At 40.8% G+C, this 23,526-nt stretch overlaps 1 protein-coding gene across 1 annotated transcript; it reads left to right on the top strand.

Annotated features, from left to right (window-relative positions):
- The first annotated feature begins 903 nt into the window (after window positions 1-903).
- tmed7 (transmembrane p24 trafficking protein 7) lies at window positions 904-12,038 on the top strand. Its single transcript, XM_063068671.1, has 3 exons — window positions 904-1,206; window positions 7,118-7,363; window positions 9,990-12,038. Exons 1-3 carry the CDS (start codon window positions 1,054-1,056, stop codon window positions 10,218-10,220), a joined length of 630 nt encoding a protein of 209 aa, XP_062924741.1. The 5' UTR covers window positions 904-1,053; the 3' UTR covers window positions 10,221-12,038.
- Window positions 12,039-23,526: the final 11,488 nt, after the last annotated feature.

Genomic DNA, 23,526 nt, shown 5'->3' with positions numbered 1-23,526 from the left:
TCAGTGACTTGGGCTTTATATTATAAAACCAATAAAGGTTTAATGAAGGCCAAAAACCAATTTCCCCCGGGATCAATAAAGTATGACTATGACTATGACTATACATACCTCACACACATACAGAGTGTGGTTGTATGGTTGCTTTCTATCTTGAATGTGCTGTGTATGTTTTGCACTTTGGCCCCCTTTAGGGTTAGGCTGAATTCATGTATAGTTAAACTTGATTTGAACTCTTCTCATTGTTACCATCAACAATCTGAAGACACACACTAAACGCTTCAGGAACGGTTTCTTCCCCTCTGCCATCAGAGTTTCGAACAGACAGTGAACCTATGTATATGCTAATTACAATTTATAGTGTTTATTGTTACGTATTACAACGCACCGCTGCCACATAGCAACAAATTTCATGACGTGCTAGTGATATTAAACCTGATTCTGTCTGGGCTTTCTCAGTGGGACTCGGGTATTCCCCCATATGTACAAGGCTCTTCCAATTGGCTAGAAATTCTGCAAATGCTGGAAACCATGAGTAACGCACAAAATCCCAGCAAGACAGGCAGCATCTATGGAGTCAAGCAGAAAGCAGAACTTCCAGTCCTGATGAAGGGCCTCGGCCCGAAACGTCGGCTGTTTATTTCCCTCCATACATGCTGCCTGACCCATTGAGTTCGTCCAGCAATGTGTGTGTGTGTGTGTGTGTGGGGAACTCTCTCTCTCTACGATTACCAGGCCGTTGACAGGAACACACGGGCATCTTGAACAGGTTGTCAGACCGTCCACAGACCGACCTTGCTGCCACCTGCCGGCTCCCGGCTCCGCACTCGACTGCGCAGGTGTTGAGTTCCTTTCCGGCCGAAGGGGTGAGAGGTCAAACATCCGGGTGAGGCCGCGCTGCCACGTCTGGTTCCTGTGCCTTAACATCCGGGAGCCGCCGCCGGTTACGGTGTAAACGGGCGGTTTCTGTTCGATCCCCGGCCCCCGTTTCCCGAGCCTCTCTCCTTTCGGACGGCCCCGGCTCCGCGAGAATACTGAAGGCCTATCCGAGCCGGTATGTGGGCCAGCCTGTTGCTGCAGCTGCTGTGGGCCCAGCTCCTGTGGCCGCTGGTCCGAGGCTCCGAGCTCACCTTCGAGCTCCCGGATAACGCCAAGCAGTGCTTCTACGAGGACATCATACAGGGCACCAAATGCACGTTGGAGTTCCAGGTGAGATTGCCCGGGAGAGTGGAAATCAGCACGGAGGCTGAGGAATGAATGGAGGTTGACGGGGAGGGAGGAGAAACTGCAGGAAGTGAGGTGGAGGGGGGCAGTGTGATGAAAGGGATTTGGGGCGTAGAGAGCGATAAGTGGGTAGTGGGGATTCAAAGTAAGATGGTAGCGGGGGTGGGGGGATTACATTGGGTAACACCACAGGAGTTTTAGAGGGGCTGTGAAGACCGAGATAGTCGGGGTGTTGGTGGGGTGGGGAGAGCGAGACAATAGGGTGCGGGGGGGCGGACTAGGGAGTGAGACTACAGGGGTCTGGAGGGAGGCAGATGGCCGGGGTGCAGGGGGGGTCTGGAGGGAGGTAGAAGGCCGGGTGCGGGGGGGGGGGGTCTGGAGGGAGGTAGACGGCCGGGATGCGGGGGGGGGGGGTTCTGGAGGGAGGTAGCAGGCCGGGGTGCAGGGGGGGTCTGGAGGGAGGTAGACGGCCGGGTGCGGGGGGGGGGGTCTGGAGGGAGGTAGACGGCCGGGGTGCAGGGGGGAGGTCTGGAGGGAGGCAGGCAGCCTGGGTGCAAGTGGGTCTGGAGGGAGGTAGACGGCGGGTGCAGGGAGCCTGGAGGGAGGCAGATGGTCGGGGTGCAGAGACTCTGGAGAGAGGCAGATGTCTGGGGTGCGGGGGGCTGCAGGGGAGGCAGACAGCTGGGGTGTAGGGGGTCTGGAGGGAGGCAGATGGCCGGGGTGCAGGGGTGTCTGGAGGGAGGCAGACGGCTGGGGTGTGGCGGGGGGTCTGCAGGGTGTGAATCAGCTGGGTTGCTTGGAGCAAGGCGGTGAGGGGAGCAGGGTTAGAAGACTGCAGACAGTGAGGGTGTCAGCTGAAAGTGAGGCAGCAGGATGTTTTTGGGGGCTGCAGAGAGGTTTGTACAACGGGTCAGTGGAGAGCAAGGCTGGGGGGTGGTGGGTAGAAATGAAGTATGAAGAATGTGGAGAGACTGGTTTGATAAGGAAGAGAGGATAACAGTTCCCTGGGGGAAGGGGTGTTGGAAGGGAGTGGTAAGCAAGAAAAGAAGTGGCATTTTTGAGGGGAACCTGGAGCAGAAGAAAAGGGGCATGCTGGTTGCTCAAGGTGATATGTCTGAGGTGTGGCGCCATTTTTGGGTATAGTGTGTAAAACATGAGATTCTTTGGGGTTGCAGGTCCAATGAAAGATGTTTTTTTCCCTGTATTCATGTTAGTCGATAAGATTTGGCATTCTCTCTTAGGTACCTGGACTTCTCAGTTTGGTGCTTGTTCTCTGTAACTGAGAGATTGCAGAATGCAAGGCTTAAATGTGCATTGTTAAATGCAAGTTATAACTCTTTAATCAGGCATTCGGTCACCTGGAATGCTTTGAATCTGTAGTGAATATTTCTACTTTTCTGTAGATTAGATTTCTACTAATCTGTACCTAATTAACCTGCTAGTTGAGCTTCTGTAGATGGCTGGGATGCAGGGGGTTTGGAGGCTAATGGCTCCAATGGCTTCTCTGTCTTACTGAAAGTTTGGGTTACTGGCAATCCTTGGACACCCTGCGTAACTTGGGAAGTTTCTGTTCTCCAAAAGAGCAAATTTGCTGCTGGGAGGAAGAAGATTGTGGTCCCAACTTTGTAGACTAGAGTGTTTCAACCTGGATATTGAATACAGCATAGAAGGAACATTTCTGGTGGTCAGGTTAATGTCACGTGTTATCTTGAATACAGTGAAGAACACTCTGTAGAACTGATTGCCTCACGGCCTAGTGTGGAGGTCACAAACAAGAGAAAATCTAAGATGCTGGAAATCCAAGCAACATGCACAAAATGCTGGAGGAACTCAGCAGGCTAGGCAGCATCTATGGAAAAAAGCACAATCGACGTTTCGGGCTGAAACCCTTTGACAAGACTGGAGGAAAAAGTGTTGTGGAGTAGATTTGAAAGGTGGGGGGATGGGAGGGTGAAACTTGGTGGGGGAGGGCAGATGATGCAAAGAGCGAGGAAGACTGGGAGACTGCTTTGTCACGCATCTATGCTCTGTCCTCCAGAACAAGTGGGATCTCCCAGTGGCCACCCATTTTAATTCCATTTCCCTTTCCCATTCTGATATGTCCATCCATGGGCTCCTCCACTGTTGTGATGGGGCCACACTTAAGTTGGAGGAACAACTTATATTCCATTTGGGTAGCCTCCAACCTGATGACATGCACATCGATTTCTTAAACTTCCAGTAATGCCTCCCCTCACCCCACTTCACCATTTCTTATCCCCTTTTCCCTCTCCTTGCCCTCCCATTGCCCCCCTCTGGTGCTCGTCCCCCTGCTCCTTTTTATTTTCTTTCTTCCATGGCCTTCTGTCTCTTTCACTAATTAATCTCCGAGCTCTTTGCTTCATCTCTCCCCTCCTCCCACCTTTCAGATCTGCTCCTTACCTTTTTTCCTCCGGTCCTGCCGAAGGGTCTCGGCCTGAAATGTTGACTGTGCTTTTTTCCATGGATGCTGCCTGGCCTGCTGAGTTCCTCCAGCATTTTGTGTGTGTTGCCAGTATGGAGGTTCCAAGGCACAGGATGCAGGAGGTTGTAGTCAGCCAGCTGTATCGTAGGTACAGGCTTTCCCATCTAGAGGGTATCTTCAAGAGGTGGTGCCTCATCAAGGTGGCATCTGGCATTAAGGATTCTCACCATGTGGGCAATGCCCTCACCTCATCAGGGAGAAGGTACAGGCGCTTGAAGGTACACATTCAACAGGATCTGCATCGTGCAGTGGAACTTTATGTGGTCTTGCAAAAATAGAAAGGAGGTGTTAGTTTTGATACTTCCAATAAAGTGTCAAACTAGAAACCTATTTTTATTTTGCCACTGCTGAACTGACATAACCTAAAAGGTCCAGCACTGTAAAACAAAGCAAAACTGTTTTGTTTGACTTTCAGCACTTTCGATCACCTCTGAATTTGAGTTGTGGCAAGATAGGAATACAAGAAGTGGAAGGAGTGTTAGGTCATGTGACCCTCCAAGTGTTCACCATGATCATGGCTTCTACCCACATGCCATTTTCTTGGACTACCCCCATTCTATCCATCTGTTTTGATAGAATTAAATAGCTGAGACATCACAGCTCTTTCTGGTGGGAAGTTCCAAAGATTCACCTCTTGAGTGGACAAATTTCTTCCCATCTTGGTCTTAAAAAGCCCATTCCTAATTCTGAGACTGGCCCTGGTTCTAGACTCAGCCAGATGAGGTAACTTTTCTGCATCTATTTTGTCAAACTCTGGAAAACATTCGTAAGTTTCAATAGGATTTTCTCTCATTCTTCTAAACTTGGAAGTACAGTCTAGTTGTTGTAACCTCTTTATGGTGCAACTACATCATCCTGGCATCGAGTCCCAGTGAATGTTTGTTACACTTCCTCAGTGTCAACTCAAAGTTTAGCATGGTAATCAATCTCTATGAAATAGCAGCTAGATGTCTTTATTCATATCATTTTCTCGTAATAGGGGCTAACATGGCAGTTGCATTCCCAACTGCTTGGTGAACCAGTATGTTAGCTTTCAGTGACATGCATATATGGGCATGTCGCCAGTTTGACTCCATTTCTGTAGTGGTAGTTAAATAAGGCTATCTCTGTCACTCAGTTAGCTACTCCCACATGGAAGGACTTCACATATTATACACACGTTATCAATAAAGTTCAGTTGAAGATCCTGCAGACGGGCCTCCTGTGTGTTCTGCACTCTCCCCCAGTACTGAACACAATTTACGACAATCTACTTTTCTGTCTTGTGCACCAAAGTGGATGACTTTGCGGTTGTCCACATTGTATTCATGTGCTTCCCTACTCTCTGAGCTTTCTGCATCCCTGGATGTCTCTTTACATCCTCCCCCTTCACAATTCCACCTAGTTTTGTATCAACTTCAAGCATGGCTATGTGATATTTGCTGTAGATTGGAGACAAGTGTTTTATGTTAACCCAGTAGTCATGCCTGGCCCCTCAGAAAGACCTTTTTTCCCCAATTCACTATTTTCTGGTAAGTGGGAGTAGTTTACCACCACCTTCCTTATTTCTGTATGCTCAAGTTTGTTGGCCAACTTCCTATGCAGGGCTCAAATGCTCCCTGTGTTGGTTTTCCCCTTATCTATTCCAACTGTCATGCCTTGAAAGAGCTCAAATAGATTAAGGAAATGTGATTTTCTTATCACATTTGCTGACTTTGCGCCATCTTAACTATTTTCTGTAGTTTCTTTAAGGATTCCAGCAATTTTCCACAAATGCTCGGGTAATCTGTTGGCGATTAGTTGCTGACTCTAATTGGCAGGGGTCATTTCAAAATGTGAAGACATTCAAAAGATGATAATCAAAGCTTGTGTTCAAAGCTGCCTCTTTCAAAACTCTGACATCTAGATCTTTAACTACTTGGGATTTGTCAATGAGTCAACATGGCCTTGATTGGCTGAATGGCTGTCTTCCCTCTCTGTAACTACATTTTCCTTGGATGCACTTCCCAAAGATGTGTGATTAGGTGACTGCAAATGACCTCTATTATATATGGCAGGTAAGATTATTAGGGATGGTTGATGGATATGTTAAGGCTTGTAGGGAATAAGCAAGGAAGGGGGTTGGGTGGAAAGTTAATGTAAACTTGTTGGGTTGTCTCACTTAAGGAGGAAATATCAATCAGTTCCACAGAGCAAAGATCATTCCAGCCACTGTACTGATGTTATACTTTATTCACAGTAGAATTTACATTCTGCTATTAAATGCACATTTACATTACTGACCAAATTCTTTTTATTGTGAATGTTAGCTACTTGAGTACGGGGGAAATTTACGAAATTCATTCTGAAGCGACAAGGTACTTTTTAAAAAAAATTTTTTTTCTTCAGTTCTGCTGAAGGATCTCGGCCTGAAACATCAATTGTACTCTTTTCCATGGTTGCTGCCTGGCCTGCTGAGTTTCTCCAGCATTTTGTATGTGCTGCTTGGATTTCCAGCATTGCCGAATTTCTCTTGTTTTGTGCCTTTTATGTTTTCAGCTGAAATTTGATACGAAGAATATTATTATAATTGAATCAAAACCTTTAGAAAATGAAGCAGCTCATGTTCACCAGATTTGTACCATAGTGGAATTGAGAAATAAGATCACACTTCAACATAGATGTGATGGTTTTGGGTTACAGCTTTTAGCTTACTAAATTCTTAACCAGTCAACATGTTTGAAAAATCTTAGTGTCTTGGGTCTTTTCATTGTTTATTGAGCAGCAGGCAACAATAAGGCACTTTCAGTTTTAAATTTTACTTTGCCTTAATGTGCAGGTTATCTTTCCTTTATTGTCACATCTTTGAAGTTTAATGCACAAGTTTTAAATGTTTTGCATGTGACGAAGATTGAGGTGATGCAGAATCACTTTGTGGGACATGAGCTTACTTCAGCCCCTGTGTATTTGCATGTTGCAGCACTGACACTTTAGACTTAGCCATTTTGTTGTGTTTGTAGCTAGTACAGATGTGGAACATTTCCCAATTTTTGTATCAGACAGCATATCAGTATCTTTAGACTCTGGTATTCCCAATACCATATATATCACTCCCACTCCTTCTCTGCAACTTAAACATAATTGGACAGTCCCTTTCCCGATTCTGACAGAGCATTCAACCTGAAACATTCGATTTCTCTTTCTGCTGGTTTGCCTGACTTAGTGAATCTTTCCAGCATTTCTGTTTTTATTTTCAGACTTCCAGTATCTCCAGAGTTTTGATTTTGCGTTTAGTTGTATAGTAATCTGGTTTAACAGAAGTTGTTAACTGAGCTGCAATTTAACCTGCCACTGATATTTTTTAATGGAAATGTATTATTTTGTGTTGCTAACCTTTGACATTGCCTAACAAGTCTTGATCTTCTAAATTAACAGGTCATCACTGGTGGCCATTATGATGTAGACTGTCGGTTAGAAGATGCTGATGGTGCTGTTTTATACAAGGAGATGAAGAAACAATATGATAGTTTCACCTTCACAGCTTCAAAAAATGGAACTTATAAGTTCTGTTTCAGCAATGAGTTTTCCACTTTCACACACAAAACCGTGTACTTTGATTTCCAAGTTGGGGATGACTCTCCCTTGTTCCCCAATGAAAACAAGATGGCACCACTGACTCAGGTATGAAAATGGGATTTTTTGGGGGGTATTTAGCCAATTTATTAGGTTCAATACAGTGATTTTTAGTGCTTTCAACTTGATTTAGTAGATTTCCAAAAATATTCATAGATTGAAATTTTGGAAATGAAAATTGTGAAACTTTGACTAATTTGACTCAGCAAATTGAGTGACATACTTTGTTAGTCTAAGCCAGTACTGCTCCTCTCAGATTTTACCTTCCTGATAAAAAAAAACCCCAAGGGTAACTTTAACCTCAAGTTGAGTTTGGTTAAGGTGAAATTTTAAAGTATTAATTAGAAGTTGGAACTCGTGTCTACCTCCAGACGCTGAGTAATCCTCTTTCAGGTGACTTTGGTCAATGAGATCTTTTTCTGTTATGAAAAGTGACTTGTGTTTTAGCTTTAACAGAGCTATTTTGAATTCATATTCCCTTGGTTTCCTAGATACTAGAAAGTTTAGCAGAAAAAGGGTGAGAAGCAATCTGTTCGTTTAATGCATTATTTAAAGAACACGAAGCAGACATGTTGATTTAAGGTCAATGACTTTTTATTGGACTGGGGAAAGCGATGAAGAACATTTTTAAGATGTAGAGGAAGGGAATGTTAATGATAAAAAGAATTGTACAAGGTAAAGGGAATGGGACAAAAATAAGAAATAAGTTAGCTGTAGAAATGTGTGAATGGGAATACCAGAATTATTAGCTGTAATACTTGCACTCTTTTCGAATTGGTAAGGTTATAATGTGAGTTTAAAATTGGAAGCATTGTTTCTCAATTTATTTTACCAATGGAAATGCTCTGCATTATCTTCTGGGAATGTTATGCGTACACTCAGTGGCCACTTTATTTGGTACACTTGTACATCTGCTCGTTACCACAAATATCTAATCAGCCAATCATGTGGCAGCAACTCAGTGCATAAAAACATGCAGATATGGTCGAGATTCAATTATTTTTCAGACCAAACACCAGAATGGAGAACAAAAGTAATTTAAGTGCCAGATGGGGTGGTTTGAGTATCTAAAACTGCTGATCTCCTGGGATTTTCATGCATAACAGTCTCTAGGATTTACAGAGAATGGTGAAAAACAAAGCAAAAACATCTAGTGAGCATGGACAAAAACACTTTGTTAATGAGAGCTCAGTGGAGAATGGCCAGACTGTTTCAAGCTGACAGGAAGGTGACAGTAACTCAAGTAACCACGTGTCACAACATTGGTGTGCAGAGGAGCATCTCTGAACACACAACACATCAAACCTTGAAATGGATAGCTGCAGCAGCAGAAGGCGTGGTTGGTTAGCACAACGCTTCACAGCAGCAGTGACCCGGGTTCCATTCCCACCACTGCCTGTAAGGAGGTGGTGGTCTCTGCTGAGTGCTCCACTTTCCTCACACAGTCTAAAGATGTACTGATTAATGGGTCATTGTAAATTGTCATGTGATTAGGCCTGGGGTATATTGGGGTGCAGCACGGTTCAAAGGGCCTGGAAGGCCTGTTCTGCGATGTATCTCAATAAATAAATAAATAAAGACCACAAACATACACTCAGAGGCTGCTTTATTAGGTACAGGGGATCAAGTCAAGCCAAGTTTATTGTCATTTAAATAAATGCATGTTTACCGCCAAACGAGACAACATTTCTCTGGACCAGGGTGTAAAGCACATAAGTATACATAACACAATAACTTTGGAAAGTAAGAATATAATCTACAAATGAATTATGCATAACTATAAAAGTGCATAAATTAAATACTGTAAGGTACAGAACAAATTAACTGGTGACACTTCGAATGTGATGTGGCAGGGAGTTCAGAAGTCTAATGGCCTGAGGGAAGAAACTCTTTTCCATCCGGACTGATATTGTTTTAATGCATCAGACTCTCGAATAAAGTGGCCACTAAGTGAATGTTCCTTGCTCAGTGGTTCAACTGTAATTAAAAGTTTGTTTATGCTTAAAAGTAATTTCCTGCAATCTCCTGAATAAAATAGTCAAAGCTCTGTGAGCAGATGAGATAAGATTTGATAAAAACAGCTTCAAATGATGCTGAGACTATATGGAAATGACAGGTACATACTCAGCATAGAACAAGGAGGCCATTCAGCCCATTGAGTCTATACTGGCTTTCAGCACAGTGGTACCATTCTTCTGCCTTTTCCCTTGTACCTTGTTCTGTTTTACATGCCAATGGCCTCATGTTAGCGCACCAGTTCATCGATGGGATGTGGGAAGAAACTGAAGCTACTGGTAGAAACCCCTCTGGCCCAGGAGGGATGTGCAGCTTCCACACACATAGCATTGGATGTTAGGGTCAGATTGGGGTCATTTGGAGTTCTAAGGGAGAGGGTAGTAGCACTAATTGCCCTACTAAAATGTATTCATTTCAATTACTAATTCTAAATATTAGAAAAAAAACTATTCACATCTACCATATTTACATTTCACTACTATTTGTGACCATGAAAATGGACAAGCTTAATGCATTGCCTTTACTACTTTTTCATGTGAGCATTTCTTGGGGAATCTGAAGATTGAAATGATGTATTTGATAAAAATTTGATGTATGAAAATGCACATTACATTAGAATTAACATTTCAAAATATTTGTCCTTTCAATAATAAATCAGATGGAGTCTGCTTGTGTCACGATGCATGAAGCCATGAAATCGGTCATTGATTATCAAACCCATTTCCGCCTACGGGAAGCACAGGGGCGAAGCCGTGCTGAGGACCTGAATTCAAGAGTTGCTTTTTGGTCCATAGGAGAAGCTCTTATCTTGTTGGTTGTGAGTCTTGGGCAAGTTGTTCTCCTCAGGAGCTTCTTCTCAGATAAAAGAAGCACTTACTCACGTTCATAACGGGTAGCCAGCCACAAGGCACATTTGCAGTACCCAAACGTTTTCGGTTCACTGACGTTTGATTACTAGGTCCAGAAATGCTGTTAAGATTTAATTCCTTATTGAAATGATTTCTCTCCACTTTGGACTGTTAACTAGAGTAAATGTTCTGACTGAAATATTGTAATGCTACTGCAGCTCAATTAGCCGGATGTCTAACAGTTACAGACATAACTGGTTGTGTCCACTAGATGGCAAAGCCATTGACATTTAACTTTGGAGTAGTGATTCATTGTTCACGCGTCTTGAACGTAGTGAAGTAATGCGTCAGATCCCCTTGAAATCAATTTTGTGAAATTATGATTTGTGGAGTTTTCGACACAACCTAGCTAATATAAAGTTTAGAGAGGATCACTTATCACAGCTGCAATCTGTTAGGCAATAACTGTTTGAGATCCTAACCTATCAACTGCAATTCAATTGATTTTTCATGTGATTTGGTTTGTGATGTAACAGTGGAAATACTATGGCATTTCTTGATTTTCTTTGCATTGAGAAGCAACTTTTGTACTTTTTTTCATTGGATATGCGACATGACAGTATTTTGAAATCTAGTCAGGTTACATCATGTAAACTATTAAGCTGCCCCTTTAAGTTTTCAAATGTAACTATATTTTCAATGGAACAACCATCTATAAAAGGTTGGTGACTTGAAAAACAATTTGAGGGAAGAAATTATTTTATAATAAACTTTCCAGTTATTGCTTTAGCTTTGTGAAAACTCATTTGCTTTGTCTTTGTCTCATATGAAATTGCCAGGTGTTGAGTAAATCAAAGCTGTAAGGATTAAATGTGAAATTTGGGACTATTACATATACCAGGGTGTAAATTTTTTTGTTTTTTTTGTAAAGGGGATAACAGTAAATTGTTTGTGGCAAGTTTCACATTGGTTCAGTGGAAGTGAAATTTTAAGTCACATCTTTAAAAGAAAACACAGGTCTTATAAAGGCCAGAAAACAAAATTAATTAAATCAATTACAGACAGGCGTATTCACAAACCGGTGGCAGGTCTATGATAAATAGCATTGTTTTAATTGGGCAACTCTTAAGAGCTTTAATTAGGTTTTGTCTTTTTCTTCTTGTAAGTTTGGTGCACTGATTTGACTTTGTCTTCTGGAATCTCCCAACACCTGACAGCTATGTGATTACTCATTTGGTTAATTTAATAGACTTTTTCTTGCACATCATTCATCCAGTTTGACTACACCTACAGACATTTGTATGCTATAAGTGGTGCAAGCTCACCTATTGACTATAAAACCTATTGTGGCAGTACATTTGCCAGAATTACAAACCAGATCAGTACTTCTAATTGAATAGTAACTGTTTAAAATGTATACTTAGGTTAAATTCTTGTGTTAAACATTGTAGTCTGTTCCATTTAATTACAAATGTTCATATTGCACTGTAAATTCTGAAGCAATGAGAACTAGTTTTATTTTGTATGGATGAAAACACAGGATTTGTTACAAATGCATAAATTATTGAAGTACAAGACATTGTATTGATGACCATTGTTTGCATTAAATCTTGTAGTTTAAACCACTAACCAAATGGACCCCGACTAAATTCTTCTTCACTCAATTTTCAGATCTTAAAATGTAAACCTGTATTGTAAGTTTATTGGTAAATGTAAGAAATAGACTCAGAATTTGGACAACGAAAAATGTGCATCTGACTCCAGTTCTAAAAAAATATTTAAACATACAAGTGAATTTATTGTAAGTTGTTTAGAATTGTAATGCAAGACAAAAATAAATGAAAACTCACATGTATTGAGTTGATAAGTGTCAGACTTTTCTTAATCTGCACACAATTAGGTTTAAAATTAGCACTAAAATACAAATAAATATCCTATGCAATGTGTAAAACGTGGTTAGCCCTGAATTGTACTTTGAATTAGAAACATTTCTGCTTTGATTATTATCTTGCTGAAATGCAAAATCCAGTCTCTAGCATGTAGAGTGCAGTCAAAGCTACTTATTGAATAACACACATCTAAATCTCTTTGTTCTGCTGTATATTTTAATTGGAAAAGAGAGATTTACTTCATTCTACCTTTGTCTCTTCATCCTGTAATTAGTACCGTGCTATACCAATTCATTTGGTCTCTTCTCGCCTTTTGTTATTTCCTAGATCGTCATTTGCATTGGTTAAATATTAGCATCAACATTAAAAACTAGCTATATAGTGAGCTGGGGAAACATTTCCTTTCATAAGAAGTGTGCTTGTGTATCAACCATGGCAATAATTTTAAATTTAGCAATAATGGGAATAGGTTGCTATCTCTGAAAATGTGTTCTTCAGTATGGTCCTTGCATTTTAATTCATGCACTTGTATGAACAGATCCTGTAGGTTAATGAGAATATTTTAAATTCAGTATTTTAATATGTAAAAATTATCTATATCATTTATATCTGTTGAGCTCTCAATTATTGTCTGTTCCCAGTTTCCTTGGAGCAGGTTTTTCTTTTGAATGGTGAATGTACTTTTGCTATGGCTATGTGAAACCTGTTGTCTGCTCTTGGTCCCATTTGCATCTAAAACTTGCACACATAGCTTAGAATCAGTGAGCTCAAAAGGTGAAAGTGTCTGGTTCTCAGTGCTTTTCCTGGCTTTCATAGACTGAAAATTATGGGTTGCCCCACAGGAAGGTATGAAATCACAACAAGATTTTCGTAAGAGTTCCTACTATATGAAAAGTTAATCAATTTGAGACAATATGAGCAAAGACATTAACTGCTGTAGAAAACAAGGCAACGTTTAAAAACTTTCCACATAAGATTGGGCAAATTGCATTTCTCAAGTTCTCTGTATTTCTTAGATTTGAGCAGGTTACCAACAGCTAGGCCCATGGTTGATTTTAAAAAGGACACTAATGGAAGAGGGGCACTGAGATCTAGAAAGAAGATTTCAGACTTGGTCAGAGGAAAGCTGAATAGGCATCAAAGGAAGCAAGGAGTGAGAGGCCACACTTCCTACATGTTGAGCATGTGGGTTGTACAAAAATATGACGTCAGACTAAACGATAAAGGTATTTGAACTTGTGGACAAACATTTTAAATTGGAGGTACTGGGTTAATGAATTGTAGGAAAGGAAATTATCCAGAAAAAAATCACATGGAAATAGTCGAGCAGTATGCCATGTTTACGTGCATATTAGATTCAGGTTCCTTAATCACATGTATATCAAAACATAGTGAAATGTTGTTTGTTAACACAAACTACACGTACCCATGGAGGTGCTGGTGGCAGGCTGCGAGTGTCGCTGCTCATTCCGGTGCCAACATAGCATTCCTGCAAGCTGAGAGAGGATCTAACTGTGAAAGCAGGTTTTCTTTTCTTGTGATAGAAAGGATGCTAGGATTTGCAGGTCAAACAAGACTCTGAAGTTCAGAACAATTTGAGATGGTTGTGAAAGAATTTGCAGAGATCAAAGACGAGGTTTAATCTAGCAACTGCGGGTTGATTAGACTGTAGAGGGAAAAAGTCAGTGGCCAATTGTACTTATCAATACTCAAAAGTTATGTGCAGATGTAAAGCAAAAGGAGCAGAGGATCCTGTGGTTATAACTAGCTGGCAGAAGGCAGTCTCTTTTTGGACAGTGCCTCAGGATTAAAGATGATTTACATCTTTAATTTTAGTGATATAGCCTCCGCAACTCTTGAGAGGGAATTCCTGAAATAACCACCCTCTGGAAGAAATTCCAATGCACTATAGTTTTAAGTGATCAGCCATTTTTACATATGTCCTCTCATTTTGAGACTTCCCCCACTGTTGCCCAAACTTTCAGCATCTATACTGCAATGCATACTAGGACCCGAAATGTTTCAACAAGATCATCCCTCATTCTTGATTTCAAAGAATGCAAATCCAACTACTTCAGTTCATGATAAGATAACCATCTTGTCTCAGAAGTTAGCCCAATGAATTTTTTCTGGACTGCCTCAAATGCTGATATTTCCATTAAGGGAAATGGAATTGTGCTGCATTCCAGATGTAGCCTAACTGCAGCCTCCTTTACTGCTGGTTATGCTCTCATTTATACATTGTACATTTGGATTATTTTGTATGGTGATGTGCTATATTAACAGTACAACTTTATGCTTATGTTGTCAGACCAGTTCCTCCTCTTCACAGACTAAGCTGCTCCTTGAGCTGGGACCTTCACATAACCGATCTTGTGTATTGTCACTGATGACCTTGTTCCAACGATAAAACTCTTTGGATGTTTCAACTCCTGTTGTCTATCCCCAAGTACTTTTGACAATTGTTTCTTATTAGTATTTATTGATGATTAAATCAGTATTCTGTTTTGAGAATAATACCTTGTTACTATATTTCTTGCAGATGTGATGAATAATTTAACTCAAGTAATCTCCCTATCTCAAATTTAACACCATTTCAGGTCATTGTACCCCCCCCCCCCACCGCCCTGATATTTACATTTAGACCATAAGACAGAAGCAGAATTAAGTCTTCAGCCCATCGAGTCTGCTCTGATATTCCATCGTGGTTGATTTATTATGTCACTGAACCTCATTCTCCTGCCTTCTGTAACTTTTGATGTCCTGACTTATCTAGAACTGATCAGCCTCTGCTTAAATATATGCAGTGACCTGGCCTTCATTGACGTCTATGGTAATGAAATCCACAGATTCTCTACCCTCTGGCTAAAGAAATTCCTCCTCATCTTTGTTCTAAGTGAGCATCCTCTCCACATTCACTCTCTTTAGTAGGTTTCAATGAGATCCACTCCCCCCCCCCCCTGCAATCATTCTAAACTCCTGCGAGTACATGCCCAGAGAGCTATCAATTGCTCCGACCTGTTTATGCTTTCATTCCTGGAATCATTCTCATGAATTTCCTCTGGACCCTCTCCAGTGCCAGAAGATCTTTTCATGGATAAAGGGCCCAAACCTGCTCACGATACTCTCAAGTGTTGCCTGGCTAATGCCTTAAAAAGCATCAGCATTACATTCTTGCAAGTTTTACATTTACATTTGGAAGTATTAAACACATTCCTTTTCAGCATACTCAGTAATTAGCATTATTTTCATTTTATTGACCATCACGCTACACCAGCTTAGTTCTATATATAATCAAAACAGGAGACGGTGGGCAATGTCTGTGGGCAGAGGTATGATGGCACCATTCCAGGCCAACACCCCTTCATCAAAATTGAAAAGTAGGAAAATTATGCATGTAGAAATGGGGAGTATCTGAGATAGAATTAATACTGCAGTTGTCAAGATAACAATTGCTTTAAATTTATCACCAAGAGAACAAATTGAAACTTAAAAAGCTGGCAATATCTGTTGAGAGAAGAAGATGCTGTTTATCTGAAAGTGTTAAATTTGATATCAACTCCCAGGAACCCGAGTGGAAGCTGAACTGCTGGGCATCAAGTTTTATGTTTGATATTATTGGAGCAGGGTAGGAGGACAGACAGAGGTCAGGGGACAAGTGATAGAGCTAAAATGACATGCATATGAATTTCAAATTGTAACACATTGTAGCTTTAATAACATTGAAATATTGCTTTGGAACAGTAAGAATTTAAAAAAAACTTGTTTCAGAAAGTGTTACTTAAACCTTTCTATTTAAAACATTACAATATATTTTTAAGCAACCTTGTATGAATAACAGGCCTTCAAAGAGATAGTTCAAATGGAGAGCAGATACATCATCAAGAAAGGAAAATGTAAGTTCAAAGTCCCCGACTCCAATTGGTCAGGGTTGGTTATAGAAATGTATTATTGTGTAGGTAGAAGTGTTTACAGGGATAGCTGGTTTAGATTGGAGGAAGTTTTCCTCCCTCCCAGAGTACCAATTTCTCAGATTCAGTCCCTCGCATCCACTTTAAACAACTGCATTTCTCAAGGTGGACTGCCCTTGGTTAAGAATGTAATGGCAGCTGATATACAAGTACTGAAACACACACACACACACACACACACAATATGCTGGAGGTCAGCAAGTCAGGCAACACCTACAGAGGGAAATGAACAGTTGATGTTTTGGGCCAAGACCCTTCATCAAAACTGCAAGTGCTGCAGATGTTTTGAAACCATTTCCACATTTTTCATCAGGAAGGATTTGGAAACTTTTAATCTTTGGTTTTCTGTTTCTGAGGAGTAAAAGGTAGAGATGGTTATTTCATAGAATCATTGTGTGACAAGGTATGAGATCAAACAGCAGGAGTATTAAAAATCAATCTGATTAATTCAAATGAGGTAATTTGATAAAGTGGAGAAGCATATGGTATTCATTACTTTTTGGATTACTGCAAGATGAAATAAAGCAGTTAAGAAGTGTAGAGTTATTTTGAGATATGTTAAGTTCCATGTCTTTGGTATCTGATTAAGTGAGAAGGGGTACCAAGATTAAAACCCCAATTTATGCCATCTCATGAGCAGATATAATCTCATTTAGACCTACTGTCACTGAAGCTGAAAAGCATCCAATTTTATGAGGCAAACTGCCAAATGTCATTTACTAACAAAATTATATTTTCAAATAAACACTACTGTAGTACTATTAATCAATTCTGACTGAAATATAAACACAGAAATAATGTAATAAAAATGTTGGTGTAGATCTTGACTTTTGGAAGAGTGAAATACCTGACAGTGAATCAGCAGTTTGTTTCACATCCCTTGCGAAAGTTAGTTATCATCCCTGTTAATAGTGCAATCAAGATCCTCTCCCAACATTTCACATCGGACAACTGTGAAACCAAGATTCCTGCGATACTGATGTCATGAGTGGCGTGATATTACAGAAATTCATCCACTTGCACTGAATTATACAGCGCTACAAAAGTCTTAGATACAGCTAGGGTGCCTAAGACTTTTGCACAGTACTGTTTAATTCTATATATTGCACTGCACTGCTGCCGCAAGAACAAACAAACAAAATTCATGACACGTGAGTGGTGATAAACCTGGTATGGGTCTCTATTGTGGACTGAGAGTGAGGAGCGGGCAGGGAGAGGGGAGAGAGTGGGAAGCACGAGAGAGACGTTCTGTATGGATCAATAAACAAATTGTTTGGAATCGAATTACCTTGCCCGGTGTTTCAGGGCTGGGTGAGTGCACCCACTCCACCCCCACCCCTGACACTCCTTCCACCTTGTCCCTCACCCCTTCCATGGTGCTCTAATCTCACTGCTCCCAACATCGTTTGCTCTCACCAGATTTACAAGCTCATTCTCTGCTCCACATTGAAAAATACATATTGTGCAAAAGTCTTAGGCATCCTAGTATGTGTGCCTAAGACTTTTGCACAGTGCTGTATGTCTAAATATATCAGGAACATCCTCTGACATTCAGAACCGAGTGTGGGTTTGTGAGGCCAGCTGTTCTGTTGAAGCACTAAGTGGAATGCTGGTATTCCTACTTCACCATCGGGTCCCTGGATATTTGAATCGAATAATAACAAGCAAAAGAGGTGTCTGTGAAAGGTTATTTAAAACCAAACAATGAAATGCTAATAGAAAGTGAATGGGGGATCCTTTTTATCAGCTATAGAAAGATAGGGTAGTTACACAGTAGAAACAGCTGAAAAAGCTGGGTAAAAGCAGTGGGTTGTTTGATGCATCTTGTATTTTCTAGGGTGCCACGCACGTCTTGTTAAATAAAAAAGATCAGCTTTATTTGTCACAGGCACATCGAAACACTCTTGGAGCAGTCCACAAGTGTCGCCATGCTTCTGGCGCCAACATACCATGCCCATAAATTACTAAGCTTAACTCGTACATTTTTTGGAATGTAGGAAGAAACCAGAACACCTGGAGGAAATCTACATGGTCACAGAGAGAATGTACAAACTACTTACAGCAGCGGTGGGGGGAAAATCCCAATCTATTGATTGCTGGCGCTGTAAAGAATTAAGCTACACAAGGTGATCAGTTTTATTAGAAAATGCCAGAATCAGGCAAGGAATTACTTAAATCCAATGACCCATGTTTAGGTACTGATTTTTAAAATGTAGGTGTACAAGGAATTAAGATCAAACTAATAAATGATGGTTTCTTCACATCAGTTTCCAATCAGTACATGTCGAAAACTGCTTGCATTTTTTATAAAAAAAAGATATAAGAAGGCATCATTATACGATGTATCTTTTCAAGGAATCTTCTGTCATTATTTACCCAGATGGTTACACTTTACCTCAATTAATTTTGCTCCTTAAGTGCTAACATGTACAATTTATAAAAGTTTAATCAGAGTAATTGGTCAACTGCGATTTTTGTCAATGGTATCAAGACTGTACCTTCATAACCAACAAGATTAAAGAAAAACATGGTGTTGAATCTTTCTGGTAAATGACAATTCATGGTGAACCAAGAGAATTTACCCCTACACAAGCAAGTAAGTTTTAAACTTCACCCCTATGCTTCTGAGTTTGAAAGTCCTGAACTTGCAGACAGATTGTTGATAGTGAAACTGTTGATATTCTCTACTGTTGGAGTAATAATTTTCTGAGATTCCATAGCACATTGGCTGTGGAAGGTTCCATTTGATTTGAAATCCATAAACCCATTAACTTCAGTGGAGATTTAACAGATGCATAGAAAAAAAGATATGAGAAGGTAAGTCACTTTCATTTTTATTATTTGTGTTTTGGTATTTTTAACTATTTTAAAGTATTTAAAGTGGTATTGGGTAAGTTTATTTTTAATTATTTTTAAAATGTTATAAAATTTGTAAGTGTCCCAACAGCTTGACAGTATTGTCAGTGGTAAAGTTAGGTACACCGTATTACTGTTATGAAAGGTTTTCTTAGCTGGTCCTTTGTCTGGTTAGGCAACATGGCAAATACGTTTTGCAGGGCCAGATTGCTGCTTAGGGCCTCAGCCGTCAACTCCAGTATGCTCTCAGTCAGTGAATTTGAAATTTTAAATTCTAGCCAGATAAGAGCACATCAGTGGTGTTTCCTAGTCATGTGAGCAGGCCATCAATGAGAACTTAGCCTGAACAACAAGGTGGAGCTTGAATTAAAGAGGGTCCAGTGAAGACTAGAAAATGAGGGGGGAAATGACTGGATTAAATGAGAATGCAAAATCAGCTAGAGAAGTTTATTTTTAAATTGAAGTTTAAAACATTTAAAAATATATACTTTGTATATGAACAATTTATGGTCCAGGAAGGTTCATAATATTAGAGGTACATAAATCTCATTAAAAGGCTTTTTGTTGTTAATTACTGATACAAATTTTCAGTCGCAAGTTTAATGTGAAATTTATTGTTATATAAATAAACTAACTTCACAAATCTTGTGCTGAGGAGGCTGAAGGCAAGCTGTTGTTTTTGTAACACTAATAATTGATGGCAGTTTGCATTTCACAGTGTTCCTCTTATAGACTTTGCTGAGAATTTAAACATTATAGTGATAAGGACAATTAAGCTCACCACTATTTTGAGAACAATATTAAAATATGTGGCACAATGTAAGCAAAAACTGCAACTCAGGTGAGATGAATTATTGGAAAGCATTTAATGAATTACATTTTGATATTTTATAGCAGTACATGATACTGGGATGGATGTCCCAGGAAGATTTGCCTCCTTCATCCTGCAGCAATTGAAAACGGTTTTTCACCTCGATTATGTATTCTGTTAATCAGACCACAATGTCTGCTTCGCATATAGGACATAGACAGACAGATATGATACTGTTAATTAATTAATTGTTAATCTTCCAGGTGTGTACTCATTAGAAAAAGTTTGTTCATGCATTATTAAAACAAGTGAGAAGAAGGACCGAAGTTTAGATTAGCAGAAAAACAGATTATAGATGGGAAATATTATTGATCCAACATGCAAGTAATAACAATTATAATAGTTTAGATTAATACATCAGAAAACATTCAGGAAGTTAATTAGGATGACATTACAATGCTTTTAAATGAAAACAGTACAAATAAATATGAGCCAAACATAGTGACAATTACAGGATGAGAAATACAAACAACATGCCGGAAGAACGCAGCGGGTCAGGCAGCATCTGCGGAGGGAAATGGACAGTCGATGTTTTGGGTCGAGACCCTTTATATGGAATGAAAGGTAATACTATCTTCAACCCATCCATAAGGGAGCCATCACAAACAACAAACTATGCATTAAAACATTAAAAAAATCTTATATATTAAAACCCTAAAATGCATGGTCTATAGCTGATGACCTAGTTATTCTATTTGCTCTATCACTGGAGGTTGATCATGTGGAAGTCTCTAAATTTAATGAATTTCACAAACTTTTCATGGCTCTGAAGGCTTGTGCAATTCTGCCTCCTGTCCTCACCGTCAGCTGCTCTTTCTTTATCTAGTAACTATAAATCATGTCAATATTTTATTTGAGCTCCGTAACGTTATTTATTTATCTGACCCATTTAGCTTGTGCAACTAATGTGTCTAAAATGCAATTTAGAAATCAATATATGAACCATAAGGAATCCTACAGTTTCCCTCGTATTTCCTATTCAGTCATATTAAACTTCATCTTGGCCTTCATATGGTGTCCCATTGAAGAAAAGGGAAATTCCATCTTTGTTCAAATTCAGTAGTACCAGGTTGTCATATTTCACCACTGCCCCCAACAGATTTGCTATTTCATTCTATATGTTCCAAGTGCTATAAAATGTGTAAGGGAAACTAAGACTAGTCTAAAAGACTAATAAGCCCTCTTCTCATTACTACCATGGAGGAGGAGGTACAGGAGCCTGAAGACACACACTCAACATTTTACAAACAGCTTCTTCCCCTCTGCCATCAGATTTCAAAAAGGACAATGAACACTACCTCACTACTTTGATTTTTTTGTATTATTTATTTTTAATTTTTATGAACTTGTTTTTAATTTATTGCACTGTACTGCTGTTGCAAAGCAACAAATTTCATGATATAAACATGAGATTGTGCAGATGCTGGAAATCCAGAGCAACACACACACAAAATGCTGGAGGAACTCCGCAGGTCAGGCAACATCTGTGGAAATGAATAAAAGGTCAATGTGTCAGGCTGAGACCCTTCATCAGGACTGGAAAGGATGGGGGAAGAAGCCAGAATAAAAAGATGGGGGAGGTGAAGTAAGAAGCTGGGAGGTGATAGACTGAAAAGGTAAAGGGCTGGAGAGGAAGGTATCTTAACAGTAGAGGAGAATGGACCATGGAGAAAGGGAAGGAGAGGCACCATGGGGAGGTGATATGCAAGTGAGGAAAAGAGAAGCAATAAGAGGGGTGGAGCAAAATGGAGAATTGAAGAAAAGGGAAGGAGGAGGGGGAAATATTACCAGAAGTTGGAGAAGTTGATGTTCGTGTCATCAGGTTGGAGGCCACCCAGACGGAATATGTTGCTCTTCCAACTTGAGAGTGGCCTCATCAAGGCAGTAGAGGAGGCCATTGATGTACATATTGGAATTAAAACTGCCACTGGAAAATCCTGCACTTTGCAGATGGAGCAAAGGTGCTAAACAAAGCTGTCCCCAAGTCTATGTCAGGTCTCACTAATGTAAAGAAAACCGCATTGGGAGCACCAGATACAGTAGGCAATGCTGTTCCTTTTGCTCAGTCTGTTCACCTCCTGTTCCTTTCCAGGACATCAGAGATGTCCTCCTTCAAAGAATGGGGATTCCTTTCTGCCATCATTGATGCTGCCTTCACCCACATCTCCTCCACCCCCCAGACAGACATGCAACCCACCCCATCTTCCCTCCACCTTAACAGGGATAGTTTTCCTCTTGTCCTCGCCTACCATCTATGAGTCTCTTCATCCAGCACATCATTTTCTGCAACCTCTGCCATCTTCAAAGGGGCCCTACCACCAAACACATCTCTACTTCCCTCCGCACTCTCCGCTTTCCACAGGGATCCGTGATTCCCTTGCCCCTTCGTCCCTCCCCACTGATCTCCCTCCTTACACTTATTCCTGAAGATGGAAGAAGTGTCTATTCACCTCCTCCCTCGCCTCCATTCAGGGCCCCAGACAGTCCTTCCAGGCAAGGCAACACTTCAGCTGCGAATCTGTTGAGGTTCTGTACTGTACCTTGTGCCCCCGAAGCAGCTTCCTGTACATTGGGGAGACCCAACGTAAATTGGGGGACCGCTTTGTTGACACCTTCGCTCCATCCGTAAGAAGCAAGATTTCCTGTTTTAATTCCAAACCCCACTGACATGTCGGTTCATGGCTTCCTCTACTGCCACGATGAGGCCAGTCTCAGGTTGGAGGAGCAACACCTCATATTCTATCTGGGTAGCGTCCAACCGGATGGCATGAATATTAGTTTCTCTATGCTAATTTTACCCCTCAACTCCTCCTCCTTCAATTCCCCATTCTGGCCCCCCCCTTACCTCTACTCTTCCAACCTGTCTATCACCTACCTCCCCCTGGGGCCCCTCCTCCTTCCGTTTCTCCCAAGGTCCATTCTCCTCCCCATCAGATCCCTTCTTCTCCAGCCCCCCTCCCTGCTTCAAATTTCACACCAGATATCCCGCCACCACCCAGTTCTCATCATGTATGAAACACCATTAGTGTTATACTCTTTACTTTTTTAACTTGTATCATAATTTTACCTTATTATTTGTGGTAATATTACTTTGTGTTGTGTGTGAATTATACGTACTGTGTGATGTAGGTCGCCTGGAGAACACGTGAACAGTTGAATGACAATAAACTGAACTTGAACTTGTTAATAAAGCTGATTCTTAATCTGATTCTGAGGGGGGGGGGAACTAGCAATCAACAACGGTTTGATCTTGTTATTGTTCTGAATGTCTCTTGCAACAAGTTGAGGTAACGGAAAAGTCCTAAACCCTGGCACATTCTGTGGAATTCTCTGCCACAGGAAACAGTTTGGGCCAGTTCATTGGCTATATTTAAGAGGAAGTTAGATAGGGCCCTTGTGGCTAAAGGGGGTATGGGGGAAGGCTGGTACAGAGTTCTGAGTTGGATGATCAGCCATGATCATACTGAATGGCGGTGCAGGCTCGAAGGGCCGAATGGCCTACTCCTGCACCTATTTTCTATGTTTCTGTTTGTACATTAACTCTGGTTCTTTTTTCAAGAGCTGCTGTCTGAGTTTACAGTATCTTTGTGGCCTTTTTGTCTTGCCGATATGGGGCGGTGAGACACGAACCTGATAACTTGCTGCGGGTACACATCACATACATTAATGTCGGGGTTAGGGAGTTACTCCAAGTGCTCTCTGCAGCGGCCACTGCCTGCGCATTTTATAAATATCTCTACGTTACAGAAAATATATATTC

This window comes from Mobula hypostoma, chromosome 16, assembly GCF_963921235.1.
Source record: "Mobula hypostoma chromosome 16, sMobHyp1.1, whole genome shotgun sequence".
Classification (NCBI taxonomy): domain Eukaryota; kingdom Metazoa; phylum Chordata; class Chondrichthyes; order Myliobatiformes; family Myliobatidae; genus Mobula; species Mobula hypostoma.
The sequence above is the reverse complement of the archived record's forward strand: the minus strand, read 5'-3'. Positions and strand labels throughout refer to the sequence as shown.